The 23,518-nt window shown below is 36.7% G+C and overlaps 1 protein-coding gene across 3 annotated transcripts in view; it reads right to left on the bottom strand.

The window, feature by feature from the left end:
• GALNT13 (polypeptide N-acetylgalactosaminyltransferase 13) overlaps positions 1 to 23,518 on the bottom strand; it is a 491,331-nt gene that overhangs the window by 20,730 nt on the left and 447,083 nt on the right. For all 3 annotated transcript variants that reach the window (XM_024579888.4, XM_024579889.4, XM_045187456.3), the window contains exon 11: positions 21,763 to 21,861. In XM_024579888.4, the coding sequence (XP_024435656.1) occupies positions 21,763 to 21,861 (99 nt within the window). The remainder of the gene's footprint in view (positions 1 to 21,762; positions 21,862 to 23,518) is intronic.

Genomic DNA, 23,518 nt, shown 5'->3' with positions numbered 1-23,518 from the left:
AATTCATGTACTGAAATGAGTTTAACAATAATTTCCGAAATATAAAGGATGATAGCCAATTACAACATAAATTCTTCCTTTTAATCTTAATTTTTTTCTTAAAAAAGTGTGCATTTTTTAATTTCACATATATGTCTGGGTATTCTGGACTTTTCCTTTTGGCAGGTCCAAATAAATGTTATACTTCTGCCAATATATACAGTGCAGACAGCCTTTAAACAGCTTCCAAGCACTGCCGTGCGAGGGATCTCCTGCAACATGCTGCGCGCAACGGATGCTGAATTCCACACAGTGAAAGACTGTGTCTATCCACTCTTTTAGAAGTTTCACCATGCTTAAAATCCTAATGCTGTATAGTTCCTTCATTGAAGATACTCTTTTATTTTTACCCCTTTGAAAAATTTCCAGCAAATATTTGCTTAGAGGAACAGCATAAGGACACTGTTCAAGCAGTCCAAGTTTCAAGCCAAGTTCACTGTGCTGGTTCTGGGACTTGGGCCAAGCCTCCTGCAGCAAGGGGCTCAGGCACTGAACGCCCTCTGCTGGCTCTGTCTTGCCACATGATTTCTTTTCTTTTATCCTTAGATGATGAAATAGTGATATTTTGCAAAATACACATATGCATTGTACTCAGCTTTATTATATAAGGTGTGATTTCCCTAGATTTAGGTTTTAATTTATAAAATTATTTTCCTGTCAACTGCCTCAGGACAATATTTTCTATAAAAGTTCATTTTTACGTAACTCTGTCACTTCATGCCAACTGCTTCACTACCTAGATTAAGAACCAAAGCCATCATCACCAAGCCCTTATTATATGAAATGTTAAAGGGAGTTACCTAAGAAAAAGAAGATCAAAAATAGGAACAGTAAAAATGACAGCAAACTCACAGTTATTAACAACCACACCTAAAACCAAAACAAAAGCAAACTAAGCAAACAACTAGAACAGAAACAGAACCACAGAAATGGAGATCACATGGAGGGTTATCCATAGGGGATTGGGAGGGGGAGAGAGGGGGGAAAGGTACAGAGAATAAGTAGCATAGATGATAGGTGGAAAATAGACAGGGGGAGGGTAAGAATAGTGTAGGAAATGTAGAAGCCAAAGAACTTATAAGTATGACCCATGGACATGAACTATAGGGGGGGAATGTGGGAGGGAGGGGGTGGACAGGATGGAGTTGAGTAAAGGGTCGGAAATGGGACAACTGTAATAGCATAATCAATAAATATATCAAAAAAAAAGAACCAAGGCCAACAAATTTACAGGCTTCACTCAATTTGCCAGAGCTGCTTAGTGGCAGAGGTCTCTCTGAGCCCCAAGCTCACTGTCACTGTCCTTTGACTTGACCATACTGCCCCGTACACACCCATCGCTCAGTCGTTGGAGTTTTGGGCTCTCTGAGGGATCACTTCAAGTATCTGAAGTGTGGTCAATTTGAGATTTTATCAACAACCATCTGGAGAAATAAATTATAATAAAATAAACACAGACTAGTTTTTTCCTCATTCTGTAAAAATAGCCCAGGAAAATTTGTATTGAAATAACAAGGAAAACCATTTAGCAACAAAAATTAGACTTTAGCAATGTGATTTATTTTTCAAAATGCTCTCTTACTGTATGTCACAGCATCCTGAAATTGGCACCGAAGATGCAGAGATGGGATGGAATTAATCAATGGAGCGTCCAAGCAGGACCTCTGTATCTAGACAGGCCCTTTTTCTGTTAATTTGAACTCAGGCTTCATCTACAGCCTGTTTGCTCAGGGGCTGGTTTAGAAAAGGGTAAAGAGAAGTAGGTAGCTTCTAGCTGTGTGCTCTTGTCTTACATGCCCAGATGATACCCGTGGTGTTTTATGATTGTGATGATCTAAAACTCTGTGAGTAAAAACAGGATGTGGGTGTGAATCTCATGTTCAGTATTTCTATCCTGTCCTGAACTCATCTAGACACGTCGACTCTTTCCTCTCTCACTTCACCATAACTACGTGTAATAATTCGCTATTTCTTCATCTGTGTCCAGCCCATCTCATTCTTCAGCCCCTGACCTGGTATGTGCTGAGCACATCACTAGGACTATTCTTCCTGCTCTGCTTTGCTCAGGAAAAGATTACCCTCCTTAAAGTCTTCAGATACTCACTTTCTTCATGCAGCACTTGGTAATGACTCTCCCCTAGACTGCCTGCTAGCCCTGTGCTCTGTGCATGGCATTGCTTGTGTGCGGCGTGGCGCAGCACAGCATTCAAACAACAGGATTAGGATAATGACCCAGACCCGGGTCCCCGCACTCTCCCGAACACATACTGTGAAGCTCTGTCAAAGTCTTGGCTTCCTTACCTGGGAAAAGGGACAAAGATGTATGTCCCTTGTTTCCTGAGCTACTTCAGAGAGTGAATGAGATAATTCATGTAAGTTTTAAACACAGCAGTTGTACCAAGTAACATCCAAGTATTAGTGATTATCTGTACAAAAATCTAGATATATAATCTACCTTTATTATATTCTGTCTCATTCTTTGTTTTATTTTTAAGCTTTGCTGCCCCATTAACAACATTAAGGGTATGTTTTCAACACCTACGGAAACAATTCTAGGAAAAATGTATGTTTCCAATAATTACTTACAGAATTGAAACGAAAACAATTTGTCTTTGGAATTCTCTAGTCCACTTTGTGGAAAACAGAGCAAGAGAGTAAGGTAATATAATAATAAATGGGATGCATGAATAAGTAACACAATGTGATTGATGTTTCTATTTTCTTTCTACTTCATTGTTAAATCTGCCCGTTTTAAACACTACTGATGTTAAAGGTTATTTATATTTAATACTTTACGCTGTCTAGAAGTGTTTTTAAAGGAAGTCTACAATTTAAGAAATCTAATATATAAACATTATGCTCCAGATTTTCACATTTCACTGTTGTACCCTTGAATACAAATTTAAGCCCGATCAGAATCCCTCCCAAAAGAGACTCAGCTAGCTGTCTGAGTGTGTGGGTGAGGACAGTGGTAGACTTCTCAGATGACTCCGGCTTCCGGCCCCTGCCGGGTTGCATGCCTGTTTAAACACGCTTCCTTCAAGTGGGAGTGAGACTTCCCCTCTGACAGAAAGTCACTCCATGATTACATTATTCTATATAAGACCTATCAGCCAACCACAGACAGAGATTTTCCTACTGGTCTTCAAGACACAAACAGCCATGTTTCGAAGAGGGTCACGTGGCCGGGGACTGAGGGCAGCCTCTCGCTGCTGAGAACAACCACTGGCAGAGAGCCTGAGGGGGAAAAAACCCACCCAAACCCAAAAAGATGGGACCTCAGTCCTTCTACTGCAAGGAACTGAAATTGGCCAATACCCAGAAAGCTTGAAAGAGGACCCTGAGCCTTCAGTGAAATCACAGCTCCAGCTGACACCCCACACTGTGGGCTGCAGAGAGTCGGGATGACTGTAGATCAGCTCAGGCCCTGTGAGCTACCAGAGAAGGCCTGGGAGGTGTGGGCTCCAGAAACGGTATGGAGGAAATAGGCAGGCCCGAGGTGGAAGACCTCTGGAAGGAGCAGGGACAGCATGCCGTCACCACCTTGTGTAATAGTAGAGCTAAGGGGATCTCTCCAACACCATCCAGGGAAGATTTATAGAGAAACTTTATCTCTGTTGGAGGCCCTGTAAGGAGGTAGTCAGCCCTGACTGTGAGAGACTGTGTCATTTTGAGGGGGAGAGAGTGCAAGGAGAACAGGACCCCAGGGACCCAAGCATGGGGGCCATGGAGAGACTTTTAAAAAGAGAGCTGAGATGTACTGAGGCTTGTCAGAGACCTGGGCACACAGGCCTGTGCATGGGCGGGCCACAGCAGCTTTGCTAACCAAAAACTCAGAGTCGGAGAACACACAGAAGGAATGGGAGGACCCAACCTAATACAGCTCACAAGCAGAGGGCAGAGCAGAGTGGAGGATTCGGACTGAACCTCCTATGACAAAGCAGCAGGTGTGGGTCTGGAAGGTAGGAGCTGAATGCCTGAGATTCGCTCCAGTCAGCCAGAGTCCTTCACAGACAGGTGAACCTAACCCCCCACTTGTGAGATTACAGGCTTGGTGGCAAGGTCAGGCCCAGGAGTTTCCTGCTGATGTGTGCACTTCCTCAGGGGAAAGGAGAAAAAGGCCCTGCACCAGACACTACATGCTACACAGCTCCTCAGGCCCCAATTTACTAAACGCGGCAGAGCAGAGAAAATAGAGACGGGCACAACAAGGCACTTCCTTCTCGCCTGCAAAGCTGTTTAACGTTCACTTCATATCCTGCAAGTGGGGGCATAATACAGCACCAGGTTTTGTGATATAGTCTATTTCAAACCTCACATATTGCTTTCCCTTCTCTTATCCATACTACCCTCATCCCCCTACTTTGTGTTTTTGTTTTAAATTCTATTTTCTCTCTTGCTACGATTTGTTTCTATGCTCACTATTACTATTGCCCCCTCCAGCCTCTCAGAACCATTTGTGATTGTCACTAGTCATCTCCCATTCTTAAAATACCCTTATTCTCTCCCCACTTTTACCAATGTTTGCCCACAGGTAGTAAATAAGGTGGATAATACCTTATATCCTATCAAAATAACTTATCTTTCCTTTAGACATCTTTTAAGCTCTTCTTTCTTTCCTCATGCCTTCTTATTCCCATTTCACCTATACAAGTCTTAGCTTATTGGCTGTTGACATCTCTGTGGTGGAGATTTTTCTACAATCAGTGTATATACAAATATATGTATTTTCTTTTAAAATTTGGTTTTAACCTAATACTACATACTTCACCTCTCTTAATCCATTCAACCTTCCCTTCTCCTTTTTAGTTACAAAGTAAATTTCATTTTCTTTCCCACTTTGTCTTGTCTCTATTCCCTCCTCTTATTATTGCCCCTCCCTTACAAAATTCCTTTTCTTTCAGTTAGTCATCTCATATTCATTTTTCTTTTCTTATGACAGTCTTAATTTCTTTACGCCCTTATTAATATTGGTGCATTGCCTGTTGATAGTGTGAGTGTGGGTGGAGGATATCTTTATGGGTGTGGGTCTGTTTCCTGGACTGTTTGGTTTGTTTTGGCAGCATCTGTACAACAGCATATAAGATGTGGAGGGCAGAGTGACTCTCGGTCGATCAGCCAGAGGGAAAAACCCACCAAGACCCAGGGACAACCCAAACCTAATCATAGCCACATAAAAGGCATAAAGGGCAGCGCAAGAGCATCAAGCACAGTTTATCAAGGGGATTGCATCACAGAGTCTCACAGGTCTCCTAGCATAGATGATCACACTGAAAAGACAGGGAGTCAAGGCAGATGAATCTAACAAGCAGAGAAGAAAAGAAGAGTCCCTGAAAATGGGGAGTCACATAAATAATCCCCAATCAAAAAGAAAGGAAGAATCCTCACAAGGACCGCTAAATGAAATTGAGGCAACCAAACTATCAAACATCGATTTCAAAATGATGGTTATAAAGACATTCAAGGAACTCAGTGAGAACTTCAAAGAACACCAGGGAACCTTCAAGGAACTTACTGTGGACTACTTCAGCATGAGAAAAGGACATAGACACTATCAATGAGAGCCAGGAGGAAATGAAAAATACACTAGCTAAAATGAAGAACACAGTAGAAGGAATTAAAAGCAGGTAAGATGAAGCAGAGGATCAAATCAGTGAGCTGGAGGACAAGGTAGAAAAAAATTCCCAGACAGAGCAAAAAATGAAAAGGACTCAAAAAGAACAAAAAGGGGTTAAGAGAGCTGCAAGACAACATGAAACATAGAAATACCTGTATAACAGGGACACCAGAGGAGAAGAAGAGGAGCAAGTGATAGAAAATCTGTTTGAAAATGTAATGACAGAAAACTTCCTAACTTGTTGAGAGAAAAAGTTACGCAAGTCCAGGAAGCACAGAGGGTCCCAATCAAGATGAACCCAAAGAGGCCCACTCCAAGACACACTATAATTAAAATGGCAAAATTCAAAGACAAAGAGAATCTTAAAGGCAGCAAGGGAGAAACGGGAAGTAGTATACAAGGGAGCCACGATAAGACTAGCATCTGACTTCTCAATGGAAACACTACAAGACAGAAAGGAATGGCAAGAAATATTCCAAGTAATTAAAACCAGAGGCCTGCAACCAAGACTACTCTGCCCAGCAAGGCTCTCAATTAAAATGGAAGTCCAAATAAGGAGCTTCCCAGACAAAAGAAGGCTAAAAGAATATACCTCCACCAAACCAACTCTGCAAGAGATGCTAAAGGGACTACTTTAAGAAGATGAAGAAAAACAGTGAGAGAGAGGCACACAGGTATGAAGGGAGTAAAATGGCAATGAATAAGTACCTATCAATAATAACCTTAAATGTAAATGGACGAAATGCTCCAATTAAAAGACATAGGGTAGCTCAATGGATAAGAAAACATGACCCGCACATATGCTGCCTATAAGAGACTCACCTCAGAACAAAAGACCTTTACAGACTGAAAGTGAAGGATGGAAAAAATATGCCAAGCAAATGGGCAGAAAAAAAAAAGCCAGGATAGCAATACTTATATAAGACAAATAGACTTCAAAACAAAGGCCATGGAAAGAGATACAGAAGGACACGTCATAACACTCAAAGAAGAATCCATGGAGAAGACATAAATATTGTAAACATATATGCACCTAACATAGGAGCACCCAAATGCATAAGGGAATTCTTGGAGGACTTCAAGAAAGATATAGATAGGAACACACTTACAGTAGGGGGTTTTAACACCCCACTGTCAAAAATGGATACATCTTCCAAACAAAATATCAACAAGGATATTGTGACATTGAACAATGCCCTATACCAAATGGACTTACCTGATATATATAGAACCTTTCATCCCAAAGAAGCAAAATACACATTCTTTTCAAATGCACATAGAACATTTTCAAAGATAGACCACGTGATAGGACGTAAAACAAGTCTCGACAAATTCAAGAAAACTGAAATTATGTCAAGCATTTTCTAAGACCACAAGGGCTTGAAATTAGAAACCAACCTCAAGGAAAAAACTCAAAACCATTCAAATTCTTGGAGATTGAACAGCATGCTATTAAACAATGAATGGGTTAATAATGAAATCAAGGAAGAAATAAAAATGTTTCTGGAAACGAATGAAAATGAACACACAACAGTCCAAAAGCTATGGGACACAGTGAAGACAGTCTTGAGAGGGAAGTTCAAAGCAATATAGGTCTACCTAGAAGAGACAGAAACTTCAAATAAAAACTGTAACCCTACAGCTGCAAGAAGAGGAGGAGCAGCAACAAACAAGGCCCAGAGTGAATAGATTGAAGGAAATAATCAAGGTGAGAGCAGAATTAAATGACATAGAGACTAAAGAACAATTCAAAGGATCAGTAAATCTAGGAGCTGGCTCTTTGAAAAAAATAAACAAAATTGACAAGCCTTTAACCAGACTCATCAAGAAACAAAGAGAGAGGACCCAAATAAATAAAATCAGAAATGACAGATGAGAAATTACAATTGATACTACAGAAATGCAAAGGATTGTAAGAAACTACTATGAAGAACTATATGCCAAGAAGTTTGAAAACCTGAGTAAAATGGATATATTTCTAAAAACATATAGTGTTCCAAAACTGAATCAAGAAGAAGCAGAAAGCCTGAATAGACTGATAACAGCTAGTGAAATTGAAGCAGTAATCAAAAAACTCCCGGCACACAAAAGCCTTAGACCAGATGGCTTCAACTGAGAATTTCACAAAAGATTTAGGGAAGAACTAACTCTTATCCTGCTCAAACTATTCCAAAAAATCCAAGAAGAGGGAAGATTTCCAAACTCCTTTTATGAGGCCAGCATCATCCTTATTCCAAAGCCAGATAAAGGCACAACAAAGAAAGAAAACTACAGGCCAATATCACTGAGGAACATAGATGCTAAAATCCTCAATAAAATATTGGCAAACCACATCCAGGAATACATTGAAAAGATCATACACCATGATCAAGTGGGATTCATCCCACTTGATGCAAGGATGGTACAATATTTGCAAATCAATAAATATAATATATCACATAAACAAAATGAAAAACAAAAATCACACAATCATATCAATAGATATGGAAAAAGCATTTGATAAGGTACAGTCCCCAGTTATGATAAAAACACTCAGCCAAGTGGGAATAGAGGAAATACCTAACATAATAAAGGCCATATATGAGAGACATACAGCCAACATCATACCCAATGGGCAAAAACAAAAACTTTCCCACTAAGATCAGGAACAAGACAGGAATGTCTGTTTTCACCACTTCTATTCAACATAGTACTAGAAGCCCTAGCCACAGCAATCAGACAAGAAAAAAAAAATAAAAGGCATCCAAATTGGAAAGGAAGAAGTAAAACTGTCATTGTTTGCAGATGACTTGATAATGTACTAGAAACCCTATAGACTCCACCAAAAACCACTCTACCCAATAAGTGAATTTGGCAAAACAGGGGATACAAAGTCAATATTCAGAAATCAAAGGCATTTTTGTATTCCAAAAATGAAATATCAGAAATAGAAATTAGGGGGAAAATTCCATTTACTATAGCCACAAGAAAAATAAAATCCCTAGGAATAAACTTAACCAAGGAGGTAAGACTTGTACTCAGAAAACTACATAACACTGAAGAAAGAAATTAAGGAAGATACAAATAAATGGAAACATGTACCATGTTCATGGATTAGAAGAATCAACATCATCAAAATGTCCATACTACCCAAGGCAATGTATTCAATGTAATCCCTATTAAAATACCAATGACATATTTCATTAATATAGAACAAATATTTCAGAAATTCATATGGAACCATAAACAACCCCAAATAGCTTCAGCCAATTTGAGAAAAGAACAAAGTAGAAGGGATCAAAATACCTGATAGCAAACTATACTACAAGGCCACTGTAATCTAAACACTCTAGTACTGGCATAAGAACAAACACATAGATCAATGGAACAGAATAGAGAGCTCAGAAATAAACCCAAGACTCTATGGTCAATTAATATTTGACAAAGGGGGAAAGAGCATAAAATGGAGTAAATATAGTCTCTTCAATAAATGGTGTTGGCAGATCTGGACATGTACATGCCAAAATAGGAAAATAGACCACCAACTTATACCATACACCAAAGAAACTCACGATGGAAAAAAGACTTAAATATAAATTGTGATACCACAAAAGTCCTAGAGGAGAACATAGGCAGGAAAATTTCAGATATCCCATGCAGCAATATTTTCATGAATATTTCCTCTAGGGCAAGGGGTATAAAGGAAAGAATAAAGAAATGTGACTACATCAAATTAAAAAGCTTCTGCATGGCTAAAGAAAATATCCACAAACTGAAAAGGGAACCAACTGTATGGGAAACATATTTGCCAATGATACCTCAGACAAGGGTTTGATCTCCAAAATATAAAAGGAACTCACAAGACTCCACAGAAGGAAGACAAACAACTCAATTAAAAAATGGAAGAAGGATCCGAACAGACACTTCTCCAAGGATACAGAGGGCCTGTAGGTGTATGAAAAGATGCTCAACATCACTGACCACCAGAGAGATGCAAAGTAAAACAACAATGAGATACCACCTCACACTGATCAGAATGGCCATCATTAAGAAATCAACAAACAGAAGTGCTGGAGAGGTTGTGGAGGAAAGGCAACACTAGTGCAGTGTTGGTGGGAATGCAGACTGGTGCAGCCACTGTGGAGATAGTATGTAATTTCCTCAAAAAACTAAAAATGGAACTGCCTTTTGACCCAGCAACCCCACTTCTGGGATTATACCCTATGGATCCTAAAACACCAATCAAAAAGAACCTATGCACCACAATGTTCATAGCAGCACAATTTACAATAGCCAAATGCTGGAAGCAACCTAAGTGCCCATCAGTAAATGAGTGGATCAAAAAACTGTGGTCCATTTACACAATGGAATACTATGCAGCAGAAAGAAAGAAGGAACTCCTACCCTTCACAACAGTATGGATAGAACTGGAGAGCTTTATGCTAAGTGAAATAAGCGAGGCAGTGAAAGACAAATGCCATATGATCTCACCTGTAAGTGGAACCTAATCAACAAAACAAACAAACAAGCAAAAAAGAGCCAGAGACATGGAAATAAAGAAGAAACTGACAGTGAGCAGAGTTGGGGTAGGGGGATAATGAGGAAAGGATGGGGAAGGGTCGAGTCAAGGAACAGGTACAAAGGACCCATGGCCAAGGATAATGGGTTGGAGATTGTCTTTGGGAGCAGGGGATGGATAGGGCAGGCTAGGGCAACGGTGGGAAAAATGGTGACAGCTGTAACTGAAGAACAATAAAAAAATAAGACTAAGATCTTTATTAGAAATTAGAATAGATGCTAAGCTGTTTCCTTGGTAACTTACTGAAACAGGCCTTTCTTCATTTAATGGAAATGTATCATTTATGTACATACCACATGTAGCTCCTTGCTCTGTATTGGATCAAGTCCTTTGATAAAAGAATAAAAGAAATGAACTGCAGGAAAGTTCTATAGCTCTGTCCCTGCTTGTGGTAAAATTATACTTGGGCACTGAATAATAAGAATAAAAGCCCTTTCATTTTGGCTTTATTCATTTGCCATGCCATTTTTAATAACAAAAGTGCATGTCCAAGTGTTTTCATGAGGTTGCATTAGAAATAGGTTACAAGCTATCCTTTGACAACCTCTGCAGCCTGAAAGCTGCAGGCTTTGCTCCTTTGTCACCCTCAAGTCAAAATTCCCTTGCTTGACATTTACATCCTATTATTACCTTAGTTCTTCTACTTATAAAACTTAATTTTCTGCCCTCCCTAGTGTGGGCCTGTCACTCCACTTGGGCCTGCGTCCTCGCTGTCCTCACACGCGCTCCATTCGCTGTGCTCGCTGTCACTCTCATGATGCCTCTCCTGTCCTTATCAAAGCTCTTTTGTGAATACTTCCTATAGAGCAGTATAAACAAGAATCATTCTGTTATTATCCTGTTCAGATTGACTATAGGGATAGTGTTTCTATTTACTTACTTATATTTCATACTTAAAAAAAAATGGCAGTGGATTTACGTGGAATTTTACATATACCATAAATACACATATATTTGTGTAATATATATGTGTATGTATATCATAGGTAACATGAAAGAGAAAATACATCCACGTAAATAAACAATGATGTAATACAATAATCTAAGTATGAGGCTAAATATCAATAATCAATAGAATACTATTTTTTTTCTGTACGAAGTATGTATTTAGTAGGGAAAAATAACCCCTTACTCAGGAGACAAACAACTTTTCACAATACCCAGAACAGCATGAAATTCTCTCAGGGGAACCCATGGGAAGGATTCTTTGTCAGGTAACAAACGGTATCTTCACCAACCTTCTTATGCACACACAAAAAAAAGAGTTTGAACTTTAAGTATATCTTTGTATTCTTAGTGCCCATATATTACTGGGTACATACACGGTGTTCAATAAATTCTTGATTAATGAATTTTTTCCTTTAAATCATTAGTTTTTTATTGCTTAGCAGGTTGCTTAAAATTGTCACATTGTTCTAAGATATTTTCTAAAAACATTTGCTTTTTAAATATATTTTCCTAAATTCAAGCTTTCTAAATCTGTTTCTCCTGTCCCTGACCCAAAGATTTCACAAATCATTTGGATTTCCTGCTCTTGCCTCTATAACAAAACAGATAAATACTAGAACTGATGGACATCTAGTTCAACCATATCAATTTATAGTATTGGACACTGAGGTCCAGAAAGGACACAGGACTTTTATAGAGCCACTGCTATGGCATAATATTTATGCCCTATCACCCATTCTTATGTTAAATCCAATTGCTGGGTGGTGGTGTTTGGAGGGGGGCTTTTGAGGTGAGGTCATGATGGTGGCGCCCTCATGAATAAGATTAGTGTCCCCATAGGAAGAGAGAGAGACCAGGGTTTGTCTATGTCTGTGCCTTGGGAAGACTTATGCATATGACATGAGAAATGTACTTGAAAATAAAATGAAAAAAGGAATGAGGTTCAGAAATTTGAAAAAGAACAGAAGAGAACATTTCTACTGGGACTAAATAGTTATTGGAGATAAACCTATATCCTAATAAAATTAGCAGAAATCTTGGAACCCATCTGTAAATAACAGGAGCTTCAGGGGAGATAAAGTGGTTGGCTGCAGGCGCAGACTGATGCTGTTGATAGCAAAACATTTTTCTTTTACTAGTTTTTAGTTAATAGCCTACCTTTCTCAATAAGAAGAGTTTATTGGTGGTGTGAGATAATGTGTGTGTGTTGATGTTTTATTAAACTAGGATAATATGAAACTTTCTGCTTTATGAGAAAGTGTGATATTTTACTATTTAGGGAATATTCTGGGGTTCTCATTAATTAAATGAAATTAAACTTATGTCAGTTTCTCAGAGTTCATAAGGCATTCTAAAGAGTAAGCCTTATGGAAATTCAATTTTAAAGTCTTTAGAGCATGGGCTGATATAATGATACACTATAAATAACAAATTATTCAACAGAATAAATATTTTTATCCTACTACTTGCACAGATGTACACCGACATCACCGTTTCTCAAGGTGCCATCTATTGTGCAAGTGTCCCCCCTTGTTGCTCCTGTGGCCCCTTTTCCAGCTACCACGTTCTATAACAGGGGTCACAGTAGACATCTTTATCATTTCAAACTAGGCATAATCAAACCTTTTTTGAAGCTGGTTTGTCTTTATATTTTGACATAATGAATCATATAACCAATTTTGTACTTATAGCTAGAAAGCTCAGAGCCAAAGTTGTGGCTTATGAATGAATGCAGGATTTCAGGGAATTAATTTTAAGTACTTTACAGTAAAATAGTAAAAGTGCTTTCTAGGTTGAGCTTGCATTGCCAATTTTTCCATAGCTTTTGGAAAAACTGTCACATGTGATGGATCTTAACTATTATTACAAAGAAATGCATAAAATTAGACTGAACAACACTTAGAAAAATGAATCTAAGAAACAGGCACTTTTAGTGCTCAATTTTGAGGAAACATTAAGGAAAAAAATCTCACAATTTCTAAGTAACTCCTACCATGGAAAGAAATGGGTTGAACACAATGGATTCATCATTCGTTGCTATGCTAGGATTTTGAGCAGGAAAAACCAGGCAAATCAGATCATAAGTTTAAGTTCCTGCACATTTTAACCAACCCCAAGCTTAGCAGATGTTCCTTTAATGTAAATAATAATGCAGTGAGTTAAGCAACTTTTTTGTGATTGTTTGCTCAGTTCTTGAGTTAAGATTAAAAAAAAAATCAATTACAACAATTTTTAGAACTCCTGTGCAGAATTTATTAACTATTAACTAAAAGAGGCTGTTATGGGCACTTAGGTTGCTTCCAGTACTTGGCTATGGTAAATTGTGCTGCTATGAACATTGGGGTTCATAGGTTCTTTTGGATTGGTGTTTCAGGGTTCTTAGGGTATAATCCCAGCAGCAGAATTGCTGGGTCAAAGGGCAGTTCCATTTTTAGTTTTCTGAGGAAATTCCATATTGTTTTCCACAGTGGCCTCACCAGTCTGCATTCCCACCAACAGTGCAAATGAGAGGATCAAAAAACTATGGTATATTTACACAATGGAATTCTATGCAGCAGAGAGAAAGAAGGAGCTTATACCCTTCGCAAGAGCATGGATAGAACTGGAGAACATTATGCTAAGTGAAATAAGCCAGATGGTGAGGGACAAATACCATGTGATCTCACCTTTAACTGGAACATAATCAACAGAAGAAAAAAGCAAACAAAATATAACCAGAGACACTGAAGTTAAGAACAAGCTAACAATAGCCAGGGGGGAGTGGGGAGGGGACAGTGAGGAGAGGGGATTACAGGAACTACTATAAAGGACACATGGACAAAATCAAGGGGGAGAGTGGAGGTGGGGGAGGGAGGGGGGTTCAGCTGGGGTAGGGTGGGGGGATGGGGAGAAAAGGCATACAACTGTAATTGAATAACAATAAAAATTTAAAAAAGAGGCTGTTATAATTTTAAGGATTCACTTTTAGATATTTTATATTTTTTAAATTTTTATCAATATAGTACTTAGAGTTTATTGACAATTTTATTTGCTACAGCAATTACACTAAAATAGGAAAGAGAATACAAAAAGTCAAAATAAAATGGAATCTCCATAAACAAAGTTTCCATAATTAAAACATTCTGTAGGATCAGTGTAATTCAAAGCTATTCTATTTAGCTACCATTTCTTGAAGCTGTATGAAATAATATATTTTTCTAACTTTGAGGAAGGTTTGGTGTCTTAGACCTCTTTTCCAAACAAGTGGATTGCTTACAAATACTAAGCTAGACTATTTTAGGAGTTTTCATTTGTGAGCTCCTATATTAATTTCCTGTGGCTGCTGAAACAAATTATCACAAACTAGGTGGCTTAAGGCAACAGAAATTTATTCTCTCATAGTTCTGGAGGCCAGAAATCTGACATCAGTTTCATTAGGTAGAAACCAAGTTACTAGTAGATCAGCATTCCTTCTGGAGTCTCCAGGGGAGAATCTGTTCCTTGTCTCTTCTACCTTCATGGCTACTGCCTGCATTCATTCCCTTGTGGCCCCATCATTCCTCCTCTGCTCCGCGGACACGCTGCCTTTTCTTATCCTGTGTGTCAAACCTCTCTCTGTGTATAAGGATACATGTGGTTGCATTTAGGGCCAACCAGATAATCCAGGACAATTGTCCCATCTGAAATTCCTCAATTTAATTACATTGCAGTCTTTTTTTTTTTCTTTTTTGTCATATAAGGTAACATTCACAAGTTCCAGGGATTAGGATGTAGATATCTTTGGTGGTCATTTTTCAGCCTATTATAGCTCCAAATCTAGGTACATCCATAGCAACAATTTCATCCTCCAGGATATTTTTTCCTTTATGTGGTCGAAATGTTGAAACTATTTCTGTGATAACAGTAGGCTTTTTAGTAACTAATATTTTTGTATGACATTTTTCTGTTCATTCATTTTTACAATAAGCAGTTATTACCATAGGGAGTTAAAAAGGAAAAGAAATAATTATTGCTTTCAAGAAGAGTTTACATTTTTTGGAGATATGATGAATAAACATACATAATTGAAATGACAACATAAGGGCTAAAGAGTAGGAGAAATATTGAAAGATAATATAAAGTAAAAAAAAAACAGATGAGAAAAATTTTAATTATTTTGAGTTCCAGAGAAGGAATTATCAATGAAGATTGAAAAGCAAAATAATAATAATAATATTATTAATAATAATAATAAATAAAAATACAATACAACATGAAGAGAATTAAGTTTTGAATTGGAATTAGATAAACTATGTAAATATGGAAGAGAATTAAGTTTTGAACTGGAATTAGATAAACTATGTAAATATGGAACTATGTAAACTAGATAGAATTCATGTAGTTAGAAAAGTGGAGAAAGGCATACCGGGTTGGTATAAGAAAGATATGACAAAAAACAAACAGGTCATAATAAATTTTTCAACACCTGGTCAGGCAATACTCAATAGTTGAAGGAGTTGAGAATTTCTATAGGTGAGCAGCAGGAGATAAAACTACAAAGGTAGAAAGTGGTCAGATTATATAGAACTTGGACTAATAAAGAATGCTAATTTTAGCTTGTAAAATTCAGGAACTTTTAAAGGTTTTTTGTTTGTTTGTTTCTAGTTGGGAGTGATATGTTAGAAGGAGTCCTCACCTGATTATGGAATGTGAGTAGAGTAAAGGTGGGAACAGGTTGGAGCAATGGGGAAACTGTATTGAAACTACTGTAGTAATCAAACTATTGAGGCAATCAAAGCCTGGACCGAGAAAGTGGAATTATTAATGAAATAAAAGAAGAAATAGATAAAAATCACACACAGAAAGAATCCACAGGGCTTAGAGTCTAGTCTGAGGAGGTTAGGGGTAATAAGAGATAAGAGAGGAAAATGTAAAAATGGACAAATGAAGAGATTAGAGGGACAAAAGGCTTTGAATAAAAGATGTAATTATAGACAGACTGAGTTTGAGGCTACAGTTTTTCATTTAAAAATAAATGTGTATTAGTTTAAGGCAATGGGTGGTATGACCTTGGAGCTTCCTTAGAGGTAAGTTTGAGAGGACTGATTATCTAGAAAACTAAGTAATAGACTCACTGACTTGGACATGTATCCCAAAGGCTTTGTTGACACAGGACTGATCCTATAACAACAGGCCCTGTTGAGACTTACTCGGAATGAAACTAAATCTGGGACTGATGGACTTGAGGATGAGCAGAGACCTCAGGATCCCCAGAAAAACTGGGCCAATGTGAAATGTATGTCTTTGGATATTTTGTCCTACTAACATCATAAACTAACATCATCTACAGTGTCTATTATAGACTAGGATAATGAGGTTTTGTTGAATGAATGTTTGGGCCAAATTACCATTTCATCCTCAGTATATTCTATTTTTCTAGTAGGAGTATCAGCCAATCAAAGACCAGAGATGTTCTCCCAACCAAGCATTAATGAGATTGAAAGGCTCTTAGAATAATTTCTATTTCTATAGAAATTATTCTATTTCTATAGAAATTATAATAACTCTGCTCTCTTCTAGCTTGCATGTATCCAACTCATTTAAACATTTAATGAGTGTCACATGTTCATTCTTTCTTCATAGGCCATTTCATTTCACTTGCAAATTTACTTTGTGAAATCCCTGGAGAGTTTTTATTCCATTATGCAGACTACTAAAATGGGACAAAATTAGTGTAGAAATGGCTTCTAAGTAATTACAGTACTTATAAAAATGCAAACTTAAAATGAATACATACGTGTTGAATGAATGTATTCATTACAATCTGGGAGTGTATTAGTATGCATTAGTAAAATAATTAAGCTTTCTCTAGGACAAGGGGTGTAATGAACAAAGTATCTATCTACTCTCAAACACTTGTAATACACCTATCATAAGGTTAGATTCTTCTTAGGTATAAATATTCACATTTTAGAGGAGGAGGAGACATTTGTATGAAAATATAGACAAGACCTAATGATCTATTCTTTATCTTGGCAGACACAGGGCTATAAGAAATGGTTAGCATAAGCTTCCCTAAATGCTACCTTGTAACATGGCTCTGAATCATTTGCTGCAATAAATTACATGGAATGTTTCCATGTGCTTTCTAGCTCTCTTCAAATGAGTGGCTCCAGGGAGAAAGTGAAACATTATAAATGTATTAAAATGTGAGCATTTTTTCATCGTCCTTTATAAATACATATTTTTATCTTTGGAAGGAATGAATACAATGCATATGGGGGTTTCTTTCCCCCCTTTTTGGATTAAAGATGTATTTTAATTCAAGAGGAAAGACTCCACATTAAATTTTTAAAAATTGTATACTGATACTTAATATTAAATAAATGGTTATTTTATATAAAACTATATTAATCTAATTTGTACACAAGTATATTTTATATAAATTTAAAATAGAAATTAGTGTCAACCCTTAAATTGATATGATATATGAGTTCTGTCCAGAAAGTATCCACCCATGTAATATGAAAAATAAAGACATTTATTGAAGAAGATACAATATACAAAAAACATTGTACATAGGATAATGATCCCTCAGTCCCCTTCAAAGTAGGCACCTTGGGACCTCACACAGTTCTCCTAATCACCATTCGCTACTGTATCATATTTTCCTGAATCTCATTGACAGTCTGAAATCTCTTCCCTTTTAAAGGTGATTTTAGTTTTGGGAAAAGCTGGAAGTCACAGGGTGCCAAATCTGGGTTGTAGGGGAGCTGAGTAACCTGGGTGATTTGATGTTTCGCCAAAAAACCCTACACGAGACATGATGCATGAGCAGCTATATTGTCATGAAGAAGCTGCCAATCACCACTTGCCCATAGCTGCGGCCTTCTGAATCATCTGAATGGATTCCATGGAGGAATATTCAAGCTTAATGCAAAAATCTGATGCAGATTCATTGTTCTACTTGCTCAGTCATTTTGAATGCAGTGGCCAAAAAGTACACATGTTCACTCAATGGTGTCTACCCATTGTTCATGCAAGTGCATTCTGGTTCCCTCTCTTTGGCTGCCAGGTTACATTGATGTTGCATGAACCATCCTGGTTATATTAACAATGGCTGGACTTTTAAAGATCTATTCACCAGTTTTGGTATTGGTTCCTTTAAGATTATGTAAATGTCATTTAAAAGCATCTCACTGAAAAAGAATTGTATTTATTTTTGTGTGTGGTGTAAGAATGGGATCTGGTCTCATTATTCTGGACTTATCTGTCCAATTTTCCCAACACCATTTATTGAATAAACTATCTTTAGCCCACTGTATGTGCTTGTTTCCTCTGTTGAATATTAATTGACTATAAATGTGTGAGTTTATTTCTGGGCTATCTATTCTGTTTCATTAATTTATGTGTCTGTTTTTATGCTAGTATCACACTGTTTTGATTACTATGGACTTATAGTATAGTTTGATATTAGGAAGCGTGATTCCTCCAACTTTGTTCCTTCTCAGGATCGCTGTTGCTATGTGGGGCCTTTTGTGGTTCTGTATGGGAAGTGGGGGTGGCTGGGGTTGGGAGGAGTTGTGGGGGGAAAATGGAGACAACTGTACTTGAACAACATACTTGAATTTAAAAAAGTGAAAAAATAAAATAAAAATAAAATACTATTTACAATTGCTAAAAAAGTAAATAAATTTTTGAAATATTTGTGCTAGATCTGTTAAGTACATCATTGGAATCTTGATAGGAATTGTGTTGAATCTATAGATTGCTTTGGGTAGTATGGGCATTTTAATGATGTTAATTCTTCCTATCCATGAACATGGTATGTGGTTTCACTTATTTGTATCTTCTTCAATTTCTTTCTTCAGTGTCTTATAATTTTCTGAGTACAGGTCTTTTACGCCCTTTGTGTGGAATCTAATACACAAAATGAACTAACAAGCAAAATAGAAACAGACACATAGATAGAGAGCAGGAAGACAGACCAGGGGTGAGGGGGTTATGGGGTAAGAGGGACTGAGCAAAAAGGAAAAAGGACTCATGGGCATGGACAACAGTGTGGTGATTGGTGGGGGGAGTGGGATATAAGGGGACTAAGTGGTAATGGAAAAAATACAATAAGAAGTTCCTTTTAAGATAAAAGAATTATATTTCTACATCAAAAAAGGAAAGCATAAAGGCAAATAATGACTGAAATATATAAAGTATTTAAAAGTCTCTATGTGAAAACATATTATAAACAAAATGTCAAATCAGAAAAATATCTATAATATGACAATAGGTAATAGTCTTACTTAATAAAGTGTTTTTATAAGTATATAAGAGAAAAAGAATCCTCTCAACCTCCAATGAAAACATAAGCAAAAGCATGACTAGGAAATTCACAAAGTATTGATATCAATAACAAAAATACTTAAGTGCACTGATAATGTTAGAAATATGATTTAAAAATATGGATTTAATAATAATTCTCCACTTGCAATCTTGTCTTTCCTGTATTCTGGCTACAAAAACTTCCATGCCTTCTTTCATTTATTTACTTGCCTAGTTTTTATTTGGTACCTGCCAAATATATTCCAAGTCCTGTGCCAGTGCTGGGGATGAAAAGAGAATATGCTGGATACAGGAGTGTTCAAGAAAAATATATCCAGCAAGTACTGAGAAGTTAGTTTTGTCTTGATTATCTCAAGAAAAAGAAAGGAAAAGGAAAAGGAAAAGGAAAAGGAAAGGAAAGGAAAGGAAAGGAAAGGAAAGGAAAGGAAAGGAAAGGAAAGGAAAGGAAAGGAAAGGGAAGGAAAGGGAAGGAAAGGAAAGGAAAGGAAAGGAAAGGAAAGGGAAGGATGAGAGAACCACCAAAACCCCTGTGCAAGGAGAAATGGTTAAGGTATAATTCTCAGTAAAAATAAAGAGCCTTCTTTTAGAAATGTAACTGGGTGGAAATACTAAAAAACAATATTAACACTCGTTATGACTTTCGTGTAAAAGCAGAAGAGAGAAATTTGAATATTTTTATGGATTGAGGCTACTTTAAGAATTCAAAACTAAATAACCATACAAATAGATGTTGCTTCCATGGTAACATGGAAGAACAGCAATAAAAACCAGGGAAGGTGGCTCTGAGAATAGAACCCTAACATCTGTCATTTTTTCAAGTAAGCCTAACACTTAAACATGTCCCTACTATTAACCATCCTAGAAATATTGAGTTCTACCAAAGTATGACTCATAATAGGGTTTTATGTAATGGGTTAATATTTTCATATGTGGTTGTTAGAACAGGAAAGGCAGTATATTTTATTAAGCTTAACAATATCACAGGAAGTGTTGTCCATTTATCTTGCCTCTGGCATGTGTGACTAAATGAACATTTTTTTCCTCAGAGAAATACAAAGAGAGATAATTAAGAACATAAATGAAAAAATAAGTACATAAAATAATTAACGGCAATATACCAGGAAGTACTGAGTGTCTAGTATATGCCAAGCTAAGTGACAGCTGTTTTATAAATTTAGTAATCTTTAGAGAAAAAAAAGATTGGGGATGATCTTTTATCACTTTATAGATAAAATATGTAAGCTCAAAAACATTACGTGACCAACCATAAATTACCCAGGCCAGACTAATGCTGTAAAATGTTCTTTTATTCTCAATAGTTCATTTTTCTCCAGTTTTGCTTAATTATGAAAGTAATGCATATATACAAAAAAAGTGGGGTAAAAAGTAAAATTCCTTCTTCCAGTTCAATCTTCTTACCAGAGGTAATCTGTATTCCAGATAGACTACCATACATAGCTATTATACAGAGCTACTATGTAATCTATATACATAGCCACTATACATAGCAACTATATCCATAGTTACTATACATAGCTATTATATAACTGATTATATAATAATCTATATAAATATAGATACTACAGATACTACAGAGAAAAACATTAATGCATTTTTCATTAATGAGATCATTCAAAATAAGTTATACTCTGAATTTTTTACCCTTCTTTCAGTGTTTGCTGACAGTACATATAGACACATCAGTCATTTTGGTGGCTATGTAGTATTCTATGCTACGAATACACAGTGATTCATTTAAATATCCGCCTCTTGGTAAATATTTAGCTATTTCCACTGTCTGTGTTATAACAAAAAGGACGCCAGGAAACTTTCTCGTACATATATTTGTAGACATGAGTAAGTATTCATGGAGATGAACAATAGTGGTTTGAATTTCTGTCTTGCCATGAAATTGATAATGCAGAGATGGTAGAATTCTGTAGGTATGGTGTTTTTACATGCCTTTCCTTTGCTCACTTCATTTGTGAATCCTTGAGCTTGGTGACTTTGTATACTTTTGTCTTTATTTGCGCATGCATGATAAAACGAGATGGCTCTAAAATATTTGACACGCTTCACTAACTATAAGCTCATTGAAAGTGTTGTCTTCTAAATTAAATCCTGTAGCTCTTTCTCAGTAAACTTGGGATAATAACATAGCCTAATTAGTTCTTAATTTGAATGCCTATTAATTTGTTAAACTAAGTGTTTATTGTTATTGACTTGTACGCCAAGGTCTACCTTGACGGCTTTCACAATGATATATTGCCCTCAGATATGAAGCTGATAAGAAAGGAGAGTTTACCTGATTTCCTCCCATACCATGACAGTTGAATATGCCCACTTTTTCATTTTCCTTGCGGCCCATGTTGTCTAAACATTGATTAGTCTCAACATTTCTTATCTGAAGGAAACACACAAAAAAACAGAAGTCAGAGACATAAGTCAGAAAATCTTTCTGATATCATCAAATTGTATAGCAATAACAAAATGATACATGTGTGTAAGGAAACTTCTCTGAGAAGAACACATTGCTTAAAATATGTATTTTTCTTTCTCTGTGTCCATTTCCAGATCTCTGTACGTTTCTGACCTCCTACTGAAATGAGCTTGAACAGCACTGGCATTGTCATTAGCCCCTAATCAAGAGGCACGACTTGTTCACAGCATAGCATCAGAGAAGAAGGAAAGCCTATGGGTTACAAATTAGGAATTCTTTCCAAAATCCTTTTAAAACTAGGACAGTTTCCAAAGTCTACTCAAATAACCAGTCTGTTCTTAAACTTGCTATAGTACCATATGCAAAGGAATAGAAACAAATTGGTTAAATCTTCAAATTTATGTTTCTATAGATTGTTTCATTGCTAGGTGCTTCATTTTATATATTAATAAAGATTAATTACATAGTTGATTTCTGTAACTAAAACATATTCATCTATCGTTTTTCATTCCTAATGCCTAACTTGATGGAAAGCAGTTGACCCTAAGAAAACATTGCAAGGGGGTATAAGCTCCTTCTTTCTCTCTGCTGCATAGAATTCCATTGTGTAAATATACCATAATTTTTGGATCCACTCATTTGCTGATGGACACTTAGGTTGCTTCCAGTACTTGGCTCTTGTAAATTGTGCTGCTATGAACATTGGGGTGCACAGGTTCTTTTGGATTGGTGTTTCAGGGTTCTTAGCATGGATGGAACTGGAAAGCATTATGCTAAGTGAAATAAGCTAGATGGTGAGGGACAAATACCATATGATCTCACCTTTAACTGGAACATAATCAACAGAAGAAAAAAGCAAACAAAATATAACCAGAGACATTGAAGTTAAGAACGATCTAACAATAGCCAGAGGGGAGTGGGGAGGGGAGGGGACAGTGGGGAAAAGGGATTACAGAAACTACTATAAAGGACACATGGACAAAATCAAGGGGGTGCGTGGAGGTGGGGTAGGGAGGTGAGACTGGCTGGGGTGGGGTGGAGGGATGGGGAGAAAAGGCATACAACTGTAATTGAATAATAATAAAAATTTTAAAAAAACATTGCAAGGATAAATGGTGATTTCACATTTAAAAAATTCTCAAAAGCAAGATTAAATTGCTAACTGCAAATATAAGATTTTTGGTTTACAATCAAACATTGCATTAATTCCAAAATTAACAAAAATTTAATACATATTTAAGCCAAATGTAATTACAAGAGCCATTCATTGAGTTTAAAAATGCTCTAATTACTAAATCATGTACAAATGAGTGCAAAAAAGAAAAATTGTTCTAATATATAAAATGTTTTCTTTTTTTTTCTTAGTCTCAACTGCAAGTATGAATTTACTGTACTTTTCGACTCTGCTTCCAAAATGTTTTTATCTTTGACTCTTATTAGAACATGCATATTTTACTGTTCACTCATACATTACGTGGCTATGTCTATTTAGTTGTCTATGCTTTAGATGCATGTTTATTCTTACTGGCAGGTGAAAAGGTTAAAAACTGACATGAAAGATGGATTAGGTTAATACAATTAACTTTTTTATATGGTGCAGAACTTCATGGTCATGTAACAG

The sequence above is a fragment of the Desmodus rotundus genome, chromosome 2, assembly GCF_022682495.2.
Source record: "Desmodus rotundus isolate HL8 chromosome 2, HLdesRot8A.1, whole genome shotgun sequence".
NCBI lineage: Eukaryota > Metazoa > Chordata > Mammalia > Chiroptera > Phyllostomidae > Desmodus > Desmodus rotundus.
The sequence above is the reverse complement of the archived record's forward strand: the minus strand, read 5'-3'. Positions and strand labels throughout refer to the sequence as shown.